The sequence below is a fragment of the Myodes glareolus genome, chromosome 6 (genome assembly GCF_982192425.1).
Source record: "Myodes glareolus chromosome 6, mMyoGla1.1, whole genome shotgun sequence".
NCBI classification, from domain to species: domain Eukaryota; kingdom Metazoa; phylum Chordata; class Mammalia; order Rodentia; family Cricetidae; genus Myodes; species Myodes glareolus.
Window position 1 is genome coordinate 7,652,159 of NC_142031.1, and position 12,602 is coordinate 7,664,760.

Consider the following 12,602-nt stretch of genomic DNA (forward strand, 5'->3'; position numbering starts at 1 on the left):
AGTACCGTGGACTTGGAATCTTCAGCCGCAAGGAGCCTCAAAATCTATAACCTTAATTCTCTCCCCTTTCAACTAGTTAGAAGAGTGGGGTCTCAGGAGGTCCTGGTGACATGAATCCTCCCTGGGATTTTCTTTCTCTGGAATCCTAGATGTGTGAGATACTGTCCCCACCCGCTTCCTGTGTTTGTCCTTTGCTGCCTTTGCTTCCCCTCCTTCCGTTTCCCCCTTTCCTTCTTATTTCCTCCCTTCTCTACATGTTATCTCCTTTCTTTTCACTCAGGACTATGAGAGTAAATTGCAGGCCTTGCAGAGGCAGGTCGAGACTCGTTCTCTGGCTGCAGAAACAACTGAAGAGGAAGAGGAGGAGGAGGAAGAAGGTGAGAGCTGGAGTCTGATCCCATTACAAAGCTGGGTTCCTCGGATTTGCCCTGGTCTTTATTGCCCTTGTACCGAGCTTGCTGCAACTCCAGGTGGCGTCTGTTGGGTGGTGGAGGGCTGGTAGCGTTCCTAGAGCTTCCGCAGTTTCTGAGCACTGTCTTCATACAATCTTTCGGGAACGTCACATAGACCATCTCTCATCACTGCACGTTTGAACTTCCTGGGTCAGGCTCATGTAAATATAGAGCTTAATCGATGCTTATATAGGTTATTCAGTTTTCTAGTTCCTGTCACAAATTCCCTGCTGAGGAATTTGGGACATTGGTGTACTCAAAGCCATTGCTGGCAGAATGGTTTGATTATGACAGAGTCTTGCCGGGTAGACATGTAGCCTTGGCTGGCCTGACACTGTTGTAGACTGGCCTTGACCTAAAGTCAGCCTTCCTGCCACAGTATTCCTAATGCTGGGTTTATAGGTATGAGCCACTCCGACTGGCTCATTCCTGTCAGATTGCTAATTATATTGTTTAGTCATGCTTGCCTGTCTCAGTTTGTAAAACTTCTTAGCTGCTTGGGGGCCTTTGACTGTTAGTTATTGTCGAGTTATGAAAGTATACAATATAGTAAATACCAGGGACTTTTAAAAATGTACCTACACATTATAAATATGTATGGAAAGGGGGGCTGGCAAGATAGCTCATCAGGTAAGGGTGCTTTTTGCCAAACCTTGTGACCTAACTTTGACCTCTGGAACCACACTGTCAAAGGAGAAATTTGACTTTTACAAGTTGTTTCTGTTTGTTTGTTTTTCGAGACAGGGTTGCTCTATGTTGCCCTGGCTGTCCTGGAGCTCACCCTGTAGACCATGCAGTCCTCAAACTCAGAGGTCCACCCGCCTCTGCCTCCTGGGTGCTGGGATTAAAGGCGTGTGCTGCCACCACCTGGTGACTCTTGCAAGTTGTATTCGAGCCTCTACATGCAGCTATGGCACATGCCCGTCCTCCAATAAATAACTGCAAGACAAAGTTTACAGTAAACAAGTATAACAAAATAAGAGGGATGCGCGTGATCCCAACACTTGGAGGCTGAGCAGGAGGATGAAGAGCTCAGGGCCACTCTTGACTTCATAGCAGATTTGCAGCCAGCCTGGACTGCATGAGACCCTGTCTCAAGCAAGCCAGGCGACCCAGAACCGTAGTCTTTACATTTTAGGTTTTTCTTGAGTACGTTTATACTGCATAGGAGGGATGAAGTCCCTCACGGTTGTTAAGTCACTGTTATGTTTGCTCCCTCTGCTCTTTCAGTTCCTTGGACACAGCATGAGTTTGAGTTGGCCCAGTGGGCCTTCCGGAAATGGAAGTCTCACCAGTTTACTTCGTTAAGGGACTTGCTCTGGGGCAATGCAGTATACCTGAAGGAAGCCAATGCCATCAGCGTGGAGCTAAAGAAGAAGGTATGGTGGGTGATCTGGAGGCAGAGTACGTTCACTTAAATTAATAGCCTTAAATTTGCCTTTCACTTGGAGGGACTCGGCTGTTCTGTGCCGTGAAACAGCTTTATTCCTTCTATGTGCCAGCACAGCATAGGTTGCGATTAAAAATTAACATAGGTAGTAATTAAAAGTTTACAGTAGTTGTTTTCTAGCTCATTTTACAAACCTAAGTATTTTAAATGTGAGCTGGATAAACCTGTCAGTAGATAAATGCTTTTGTTGGATTTCTCGGGAAAACCATAGTTTTCTTGTAGTTCTCTCCCTTCCGCTTGTACCTCCGAGACCTCTGTGCCCTTTCTCCCTAATCTGATCCTCTTCTGAGAGGCCTGAGACATGATTAGCAGACCAGTGTATGTGCTCTGCACTCAGGCTGGCCCAGCAGCAGCTGAGCTGACCTAATGGCTCTGTCGCTCTGTGGCCTCATCTCCAAACTGGGGTGGCAGCAGAACCTTCCAACCGGGGGCAATGAGAGACAAGAGAAAACAACTTCATGCGGAGCACTGCCAACAGCGCCTAGACACGCCGACAGCCCCAAACTGCTGCTGGTGACTGAGCACACCGCTTGTGTGCAACGTCCAAATATTGTTCTTAAATTTGGAGTCCTTGGTTCTTCTGTGTGCCTCACTGCTCAAGAGCTGGGGACTGTACTGGATAGTAGGAAGAAACACAGACCACCCGACTGGAAAACTCTCGTCTTCTCCTAGGCGAGTGTTTTACATTTGTGAACTGGGGTAGGTGACATCTTCACTCATGATTTCAGAAATACATTGTATTCTCTTCATTGAGTGAACTAAAGTCAGGAACTGTATCTTTTCTTATTGCCATACCTGTTGCTTAATTAATATTTGGAGGTAATAATACAAGGCAAAGAGTAAATAATAATGCAAGAAGTAAATGATCGGCACAATACTTGCTACATAGTAAACGCTTGAATGATTAGTTGTTACCCTCTGCAGTCCACCAAAAGGCCGCATGTGCACCCTCCCATTAGGAAATGGCTATCCTCCTTTTAGTCTCTTGTTTATGTCCCACAGGAGTCTTTATCCTCCTACTAAAATGTATTTACTGAGGTTTTAGTTTGTAGGGGAAAAGTCGCCACCCCAGGAAAACAAAGTTTGTGAACACCTTAGTTTAAAATTAAGATTGTTCCCTCAGTTAAAATGTGGACCAGGTCTTCAGTTAGCCACAGCGGTCTGTTGGATAGATATTCTGTATTTGACCACTTTCCCCTTAGCAGTGCTATATCACCTTGTCTCTGAATCTCCCAGAACTAAGGCTCAAACCCAGGGCCTTGCGCTTGCTAAATCCCCAGTCCCTTGTGTCTGACCCTGAAGTGCTGAGACGATCATATGCACACTTGTCCGTCTTTGTTCTCTCGCTTCAGGTGCAGTTTCAGTTCGTTCTGCTGACTGACACACTGTACTCCCCTTTGCCTCCTGAATTACTTCCCACGGAGATGGAAAAAACTCACGAGGACAGGCCTTTCCCTCGGACAGTGGTGGCAGTGGAAGTCCAGGACCTGAAGAACGGAGCGACACATTATTGGTCTTTGGATAAACTCAAGTAAGAAAATACTCACAAAAGAATATTTTTTAAAAGAAAATAGCCAGGTGTGGTGGCGCACGCCTTTAATCCCAGCACTCAGAAGGCAGAGGCAGGAGGATCTCTGTGAGTTCGAGGCCAGCCTGATTTATAGAGCAAGTTCCAGACTGCCAAGGCTACACAGAGAAACTCTTGTCTTGAGAAAAAAAAAAAAAGAGGGTTGCACTGATTGCTTAAATGGGTTCCCTCATACTCACCTCTCTCTGAAGATGACGTCAGTTCCTTTTCTGGGGCCTCCAAGCACAGTGACCAGTCAACAATATTGTCATCTGTCCATTTTCTCAAATCAGTGAAGCTCATTTCTCAGACAACTTGCACATTTGTTGATTTTTTTCAATTTGCTATAAGCCCTCTTATATTTTAGATGAGCCAAGTTTGTATTTATTTTTATCTTGGATCCTCTTACTCTTAGTCCTGGGCCTCATGGTAATCTTTAATAAACAGGGGAGTGACCATTTCATTTCTTTTACATTGAGTGTGACAAAATAATTCCCTTTATCTAATTGTATTTGAGATGTCAAACACCATTGAAGTTCGTGTCTTACCCGACTATAAGTTTAATCAAATCAGATCACACGCTTGCGCGTGCCTCTGAGAAATTCTGACCCTATGGGCCGTTTTTTACTTCCAGTGGCTTCTCTCTCTGCTCACACATTTTGGATTCTGAGTGTTTTGGTTTCTGTGCTGATGGCTGTGCCTGGTCTAATAGCATTAAGTGATGGGGGTGGCTTTTCTTAGAAGTGGTTTGTGTGCAAGCAGTTTCCAGAGCGAAGTTTAGTGCCGTCTCCTGATCTGAACTCAGTTTGCCCTGTATTTGCTAAACAGACAGAGACTGGATTTAATGCGAGAGATGTACGACAGAGCGGGTGAGATGGCTTCCGGTGCCCAAGACGAGAGCGAAGCCACCATGACCGGCAGCGACCCCTTCTACGATCGGTTTCACTGGTTCAAGCTTGTGGGAAGGTATGTAGTGATTTTGTTGTCTTTTGAAAAATAATAGCAAGTACTTTTACTTTTTAAAATGTTGATAGAGAGTATGGGGGAAAGGAATATGTATATAAAAGCTTCTTCTCAGGTGGGGTTTGGTGCTCAGCCTAGGATGTCGGTTCCCAGCACTAGAAGAAAAAATAAACAAACCAAAAGCCACCTCCTGTCTGATCTTCTCCACTCAGAACCACCATAGTCTTTAGTATATCTGCTTCAGTTCCACAGTGTGCATTGCTTTGTCAGACTTGTAGCCAGAGCATCTGACGGTCATCTTGGGCTCTCCGCTTGCAAAGCACTTTGTACTTGACCCGGGTAAACTGAGAAGAAAAAGAAGACTTGTCAGAATCCCATACGGCTTAGGTAGAAATCACAGGATGTGTTCTCAGACTGCGGTGGAGAACCTCCGAAATCTGATCGGTATTTTCTCGCTTCAGTTATTTCCTAGGGCAAGTTAACTGCACACCGTGCTAGCCTCTTCTTTTATAAAGTTTCTTTTATAAAAACATCGCTCTCAACATTTTATGATACCTTAGTGAGTGTATTTAGAGTTTAGTTCTAAAGAGTTTTAGAAATGTAAAAGCAGAGAAATGTAAATTTTTAAAAAAGATTTTACTTTTTTTTTGTGTATGGGTATTTTGCCTGCATGTGTGTCTGTATTCATATGCATGTCTGATGCTCACCCGAGCCAAAAGAGCGCATTGGATCCCCTGGAACTGGACTTCCAGATGGTTGTGAGCTACTTGAGGGTGCTGGGAACCAAACCCAGGTCCTCTGCAAGAGCAGCCAGTCCTCTTAACCACTGAGCCGTCTCTCCAGCCTCAGGTGAATCTTGAGCTTACTAGTTCCAGAATTTTGAGTTACTCTTTGATGCCCTGCGATGGTTTGTAAAGAAGCCAACTGAAGGCAGTTACTGAGGTCAACCTTTTCCACTCCACTCTGATAGTAGACAAGGCTTTGCAGAGGGGGGCTGGCCAGACACGTCTCATGCGAGCCTCTGCTGTTTTGGTATACAGTTTCATCCATTTGGTGTTCTGCTCCGAACTGACAAGAGAATTTGCTTAAAGCCTTATTATTTTCCTTGTGAGTGGCTTTTGGAGGACAGGATGCTGATCTTTTGTGCAAACTGGAGAACATCGACAACCTGAGATGGTCCACTCGTGGATGCTCTTTGCGTTTCTTATTCTGAGGCTCTGTCCTTATAGATCTTCTCAGCCTGCCCTGTTCCCTTTCCCGAGCCATGCAGTTTATCCTCACTTTTCACTTCTGCTTTTCTATTTGCTTTTACCGTGTTGATTCTGTTAGTGGATTCTGTCCTGTTGGCACCTGAGCGTCCTATTTAACCAACTCTTCCTCTCTCCCTGCCTGTGTTAATCGGCGTCTTACCTGGTGTCTAGCTCCCCCATTTTCCACGGCTGTGTGAATGAGCGCCTTGCCGACCGCACACCCTCCCCCACTTTTTCCACGGCCGATTCCGACATCACTGAACTGGCTGACGAACAGCAGGATGACATGGAGGATTTTGATGATGAGGCATTCGTGGATGACACCGGCTCTGACGCAGGGATGGAAGAGGGATCAGATCTCTTCAGTGATGGGCATGACCCGTTTTACGACCGATCCCCTTGGTTCATTTTAGTAGGAAGGTTGGTGAGGTTATTGTGAGAAAGGCAAAAAGGGACCAGCTCTTGTTCTAAATGCCTCTTTGTGCAATTTTGAATAATCCTGCTTTAGCCCCTTTCTTCAAGAACAGTCGTGTCTGAGTCTTCCAGTGCTCAGAGGTCTGTGAAGGCAGTGAGGCTAGAAAGTGAGCACAGGCGTTGTCTGGGAGGCACGGTGTAATGGGTTCGACACACGTTACTGTAGTCTAGACGCTTCGTCTCTGAAGGGAAGCAGATGGGAATAAAATGAGCAGGAGCCAAGAAAGCCCCAGGTTAGGCTGAGGAATCGGTGGCACCTCAGAAACTAGAGGGCTGCAGTGGACTTTCTCTAGAAAAGAATCAGGAGTGCAGTGGACTTTCTCTAGAAAAGAATCAGGAGTGCCCAGCTCTCCTTTGTTGACAGCGCTGTCTTGCTGTATCTGGTTTCTGAACCTATCTGCAGGTCCTGGACTTCTGCCAGAAATAACTTGTAGGGTTTATAATCATGGATCTTAGGAAGTTATCTTTGTCACCATCGTTAGTATTTGTTTGTGGTACATGAAACTTTTACCTTGAGGTCCCAAGCTGAGTCATTGTCTCCAGCTCTTGGTGTGCACACCCCTGTCAGAGGTGCATAGGTTCCTGATATTTCCACGTCCACTCTTCATAATGAAGTAATTTTAGCTTTGATAGTAGAATGCTCATTGCTTTCAGCTGGGTATGGTAGTGCACACCTCCAATGCCAGTGCTTGGCAGTGGAGGCAGGAAGATTAGAGTTTATGGTTATACGTGGCTACATAGAGAGTTTGAAGCTAGCTTGGGGCATGTGAGACTCTGTCTTAAAAAAAAAAGAAAACAGAAACAAAGCCAAGCGGTGATGACAGCATTCAGGAGGCAGAGGCAGGTAGATCTCTATGAGTTCGAGGCCAGCCTAGTCTACAGAGCTAGTTCTAGGACAGCCAAGGCTATACAAAGAAACCCTGTTTGGAAAAAACAAAGATTAAGGTTAATGATGCAATAATCTACCACTGTTGGGCGGGTAAGCACCAGTTCCTCGTCTCCTGACACAATAGAGACATAGGGTTCAGACTTAGTTGTCACATGGACTGGACCCCTGGTGGGAACTCGTCACTCACTGGAGAGGATGATGGTGAGAGCAGAAAGAAAAGCTTTAGGTAGAAGTGACACAGAAATTGCTATGGTGGCCTGAGTTCTGTAATACAGATTCTCCATGAACAACTGAGATGAGATTATATAGTCGTGAATATTGTTAGCCTGTGGTGCACTGCCAGTGTTAGGGCTTTAGAGAAGCCAGTTTATATTGAAATGAGAGAAGTGTGCACGAAGAGTGCTTTATTTATTTTCTGATCTGTATCCCTCAGTACATTACTGTTCTAGTCTAAGCAGACTGGCAGTAGAACCAGATTCTGATCATTAGCTTGTTCATTTTGCCTTCACTCTTCTGTCTGTTTGCAACATCACACTGTGAGGAGAAGGCCTGGTAAAGAGAATCCCAACACAGTGGTCAGGAGGACCTTGAGTCCTGGGCTTCTCCGACACTCACTTAGGACAAACAACTTAAATGAGTTAGAGGAAAGAACCTTTTAAAAAATCCATTTTTCAGGCTGGAGAGATGGCTCAGTGGTTAAGAGCACTGCTTGCTCTTCCAAAGGTCCTGAGTTCAATTCTAGCAACCACATGGTGGTTTACAACCACCTGAAATGAGATCTGGTGCCCTCTTCTGGCATGTAGGCATGCAGGCAGGAAGACCACTATATACTTAATAAATTAATAAATTAATTAATTAAATACCTTTTTAAAAATCTATTTCCCCCTTTTTTTATATTTCATTATCTGTACTAACAGAATGAATGTAGCCATTAAGACTTCTGCTTAGAGCCAGGCATAGTGATACACAGCAGAGGCTGGCAGATCTTTGTGAGTTCAAGGCCAACCTGATCTCTGCATAGTGAGTTCCAGGAGAGCCAGGGCTACATAGTGAAACTCTGTCTCCAACAGAAAAAGAAAAAGAAAAGAAAAGAAAAAAAGACTTCTTCTTAGAAGTACTTGTATCTTGAGTTGGTTTTATGAAAGATTTAAGTCAGAATCCTCCTTAATGTGGCCACTCACTGTGCTAAGTAAGATGCATAGGTTTTTTTTTCTAGTTTTATTCCGTCTGTCATATATAAGAATAGATATAAAGCAGTCCACTACACTGATTTTCATTTAGAATATTTGTGGAGCTATGGGCTTAGGAGTTGATGTTTTCATTTGTTTGGATTTCTGGGTTCTAGAGCTAACACTTTCTTGCAAGAAGGGGGCTGAGGTGGTGAGCTGGGAAGAACTCGGTAGTGATTTCCCTGGGTTCGAATCTTAGTACCAAACAGAAGCTCCTGGGAGAAGGTGAAGTCGTAGCAGCCAGTAAGTGAAGACCAGCTCTCCAGTTTTGCCCCAGCAGCGTCACCCAGTTGTGCGGTGGTGACAGGACCTGGTGACAGGACGTGCCACATTCTAAGTCCTTTCCTGTTGTTGTAGTTCATGGTGTCAGGTTCCCTATTGGCCCAGAATTATAAACAGAATTCACTGTAAAAATTTGCATGTTTTCCTTTGAATTCCATTGATAGGTGTGTTTCTTGGCCATGGCTGCCTCTGGTGAATCCTTGTGTCCAGAGCAAAAGAGCTTGTCCCTTTAGCTATTCTCTTACGGCATGTTGGGATGTTATGAAACGCCATCATAACTCGGGCTGAAATGTAAAATATATGTTAGTCTTCTGGGCTAAAGGGGCAAAAGATGGTTATTCTGTGACCTTTCTCAAGTATATAAACTGATGTCTTTTCTATGAGTATCACCGTAATTATGCTGATTTTCTTTATGTTGACAAATTAGCTTCTCTTGCTGATGTAACTTCACATCATTTTCTACTCATGTGTCTTTTACATCTTCTCCCCTCCATCCCTGTTCTCCTTCAGTCTGCTGGGTCAAAGTATAAGGACATGCAATACAGAGTTAATCATGAAATTCGAGTTTAAAAGCTTCCAAGGAGAAGCCTTCCACAGCGTAGGGCTAAAGACTATGTTCTGATTACAGTCACAGAGCTGTCTAGTGACTGTGTCTGTGTCACTGAGCCAGTGCCCCTGCCTTGCCGTAGACTCTCCTAGAGGTGGAAGTGTACAGTGCCTTCAGTGCTTCAGTGTTTAGAACAGCCTTTGTCATGGGCAGAAGGAATGTCAGCGTTAATGTGCAGTCTAGCATTATTTTGTGATGATAAGCCTGTGAATATGTTTTTTAAAACAAGTAGCTCTTGGGCTGGTGACTTTGCTTAGCAGTACAGTATCTGCCTAACATGTCAAGGTCATAAAGAACACATGCACTACATTGGTTTTTAATTTTGTCTAATAATTATACTTTACATAGTAAGTAACAGCAGGAATCTCTAAGTAGTCTATGTGGTCAATATCCATTGTAAGTTTACTTTTGAAAGGTCAGACTAGTAGAAAGTTAGGTGGCTTGCTTTTCTGCCCCTGGTATGACCCATTTTCCTGAAAAGTTTTCCACTTCTCTGTAAAGATAAAGGATGGGTCACCCTCCTGGGTTCTAACATACGTAAACGTTTACTTGCTAGATATTTATTGAGTGCATTTACTGCAAGCCATGCCTCTGCAGATAGGTGAGCAAACCAGAGCTGGCTCCTGTCCTCAGTCTTGTAGTCCAGTGAGTGATGAAGACACTGAGTGACCTAAGGCTGTGAAATCAAACCATGGGGTGGAGGATACAGGCGGACAGGACTGCAGGAAGAAGAGACATGTGATGGCGCTTAATGGCCCAGGCATTGGAAGTGGGCAGGTCTGAATGGAATGCCATTGGGGCAGGAGTGTAGTCTGTGTGTGTGCTGACTTTGGAAGTGAAATTAGCCATTTGGTTCCATATGCCAAATTCTTAGTTTCTGAAACTGTTGAGGTAGTGGTGTTTGATCCTACTGGTAATCCTTTTTAGATTACATTTTCATTCATCAGTTTCTGTTCAGCGAAAGTTAATCCTCTGTGTTAATGTGTTAATATTCGCTCTCTTGCTTTGGAGCAGACTGAAAGGGAATTAGACATCATGCTACAATTTCCTGTTCATTTGCAATTATTTGTGTTTGCTTTTCATGCGTGCTTCATTTATGCTCTTAAATGTTATTAATGTAATGCATTGTAACCTATTGTCATAATCTCTTTTATTGTTTAGAGTTTAAATCCTTAGCATCCATTCCTTCATTCTTCTCTCTTTGTAATGTGAACGTTAGATCAGGAAATGCAGCAAATGGTCCTGTGCATCAGGGTCAGTTGTATTTAGTTCCTTGGGGTAATATACTCGTTGTCTTTTGTTTTATGTACAAAGATCAGCATATACCAAGTGAGAAGACAGGAGTAACAGTGGGAACTAGATTCCACTTTTTCTTCCAGTCATTGGAACACGTGCCCTTTGGACTTGTGATGACCAGTTTTAATTGCTTAAAAAAATGAGCAGGGGCAGGTGAGATGGCTCAGTGGGTAGTGGCGTTTACCACCAAGCCTGACCACCTGACTTTAATCTATGAAACCCACATGGTTGTCTTCCATCCCCTCACCTACAACACACACACACACACACACACACACACACACACACACACACAGTCTAGTGAAAGCACATAAATACAAACGTTTAAAAAAATCTACAAAATAGTGAACCTTTTAAAAGCACGAAGATGATAGGACTTATGTAGTGTGTTAGAAATATCAAGTATTGGCCAGATCTGGAAGTTTAGGCCTGTAATCTCAGTTACTTGGAAGACTGAGGCAGAAGGATAGAGATTTTTAATGCTTGCCTAGGCTGCAAAGTGAGTTCAAAGACAGCCTGAGTAATTTAGTGAGACCCTGTCTCTGAAGGGCTGGGCTGGTTGAATGCTGAGGTCTTATGTAATGAGTATGAACCTCTAGTTTCTCCCCCAGGACCACAAAAGAAGAAAATAGAAGGAGTGTTAGGAGAGACTTGTAACTCCTCTTTTATTGATGACTTTAGTTTGAGGAACAGAGACCCACTGCATAGGGGCTGGCTCTGTCCTCTCCCTTAGCGTTCACCTTGATGCCCATTCTCCTGCCAGCTCACTACTCTGGCTCCAGAGCTCTGCTTACATGTCTGCTTCTCTCACCTTTTAAATAGTCCTTTAAGTAAAGCAAAAACTCATAGTGCTGTGATGTAAAATCCACTTTAGAACTAGTAACTGTATTCCAGACACATTTCCCTGCCTTTTTTATCTCTTGGTTTCTGTTTTGTGTATGATGAGAAGCCAGATCTCTTGGTCCATCCTTACCTCTGAAGGTTTAGCTCTTCAGTGAGCTCCTCTCCTCTGCAGAAATCACAGTTTTGAGCATCTACTTCCAATTGTTACTCTTCCACCTATGGTGTAATTTTTTTAAGAGAGTAATTTGATCTAAGTCGGTCTTCACACTTGCTTATGTATTGATTGCGTGAGAAGGCCGCAGGAGGCAATTTAAGACGTCAGAATTCAGAGACATCTTAAAAGGCCCAGAGACCAGCTTAGTTTGGGGAAACATTCTCTCAATCGATGGAAAGTCCCAACCTCTCCTTCCTCAGATGTTCTGATGTTTGTCTCTGGGTTTCTGTCTCCAGGGCATTTGTGTACTTGAGCAACTTGCTGTATCCGGTGCCCCTGATTCACAGGGTGGCCATCGTCAGTGAGAAGGGGGAAGTGCGGGGATTTCTGCGCGTGGCTGTGCAGGCCATTGCAGGTGAGTGACCTTTTTCTCAATGGGAGCTGTGGATTCTTTCCTACAGAAAAAGCAGGATGGGGGATGGAGAGATGGCTCAGTGGTTAAGAGCACTGGCTGTTCTTCCAGAGAAGCTGGGTTTAATTCCCAGCACCCCACATGGCAACTCATAACTGTCTGTATTTCCAGTTCAGGGAATCTGACACCCTCACACAGACTTATATGCAGGCAAAACACCAATGCACTTAAAATAATTTTTTTAAGAGAAAGAAATCACAGAAAAAGCAGGCTAGCTCTATGTGGGTGACACTTGAGCCACATATATAAGTGGCAGTGTTTGTTCAATTGAGGAAGGCCTCCTTAAGCCTCCTCTCTGTTAGTGTATCTACATCCTCACCACCACAGGTACCATAATAGATGTCACTTCAGTCTGGGATATTGCCTGTTTTGAGAAAAACTGTGTGTAACTATCTAACTCTAGGATTGACTTTGAAAAAGTGATGAGCAGTTTAGACAAGCATGGAGGATTCTGTAGTTTGAAGTCAGCCTGAGCTATATAGTAAGACATTGTTTTTGCTTGTTTGTTTTTAAAAAGTCAGGTATGTTAGCACACACCTTTGATCCCAACATTCAAGAGGCAGAGGCAAACAGATTTCTCTGAGTTCAAGGACAACCAGGGATATATAGTAAGACCCTCTCTCATAGGCTCTTTTGGTTTGAGATAGTTTTTTTTGTTTGTTTTTTTTTTTTAT

The 12,602-nt window shown here is 43.9% G+C and overlaps 1 protein-coding gene across 10 annotated transcripts in view; it reads left to right on the top strand.

The window, feature by feature from the left end:
* Kif1b (kinesin family member 1B) overlaps nt 1-12,602 on the top strand; it is a 135,555-nt gene that overhangs the window by 87,258 nt on the left and 35,695 nt on the right. For 7 of the 10 annotated variants that reach the window (XM_048414937.3, XM_048414948.3, XM_085690269.2 and 4 more), the window contains 6 exons: nt 281-377; nt 1,683-1,831; nt 3,255-3,433; nt 4,298-4,435; nt 5,854-6,102; nt 11,753-11,871. In XM_048414937.3, coding sequence (XP_048270894.1) covers nt 281-377; nt 1,683-1,831; nt 3,255-3,433; nt 4,298-4,435; nt 5,854-6,102; nt 11,753-11,871 — 931 coding nt within the window. The remainder of the gene's footprint in view (nt 1-280; nt 378-1,682; nt 1,832-3,254; nt 3,434-4,297; nt 4,436-5,853; nt 6,103-11,752; nt 11,872-12,602) is intronic. The other 3 variants (XM_085690272.2, XM_085690273.2, XM_085690274.2) reach the window with 1 other exon arrangement.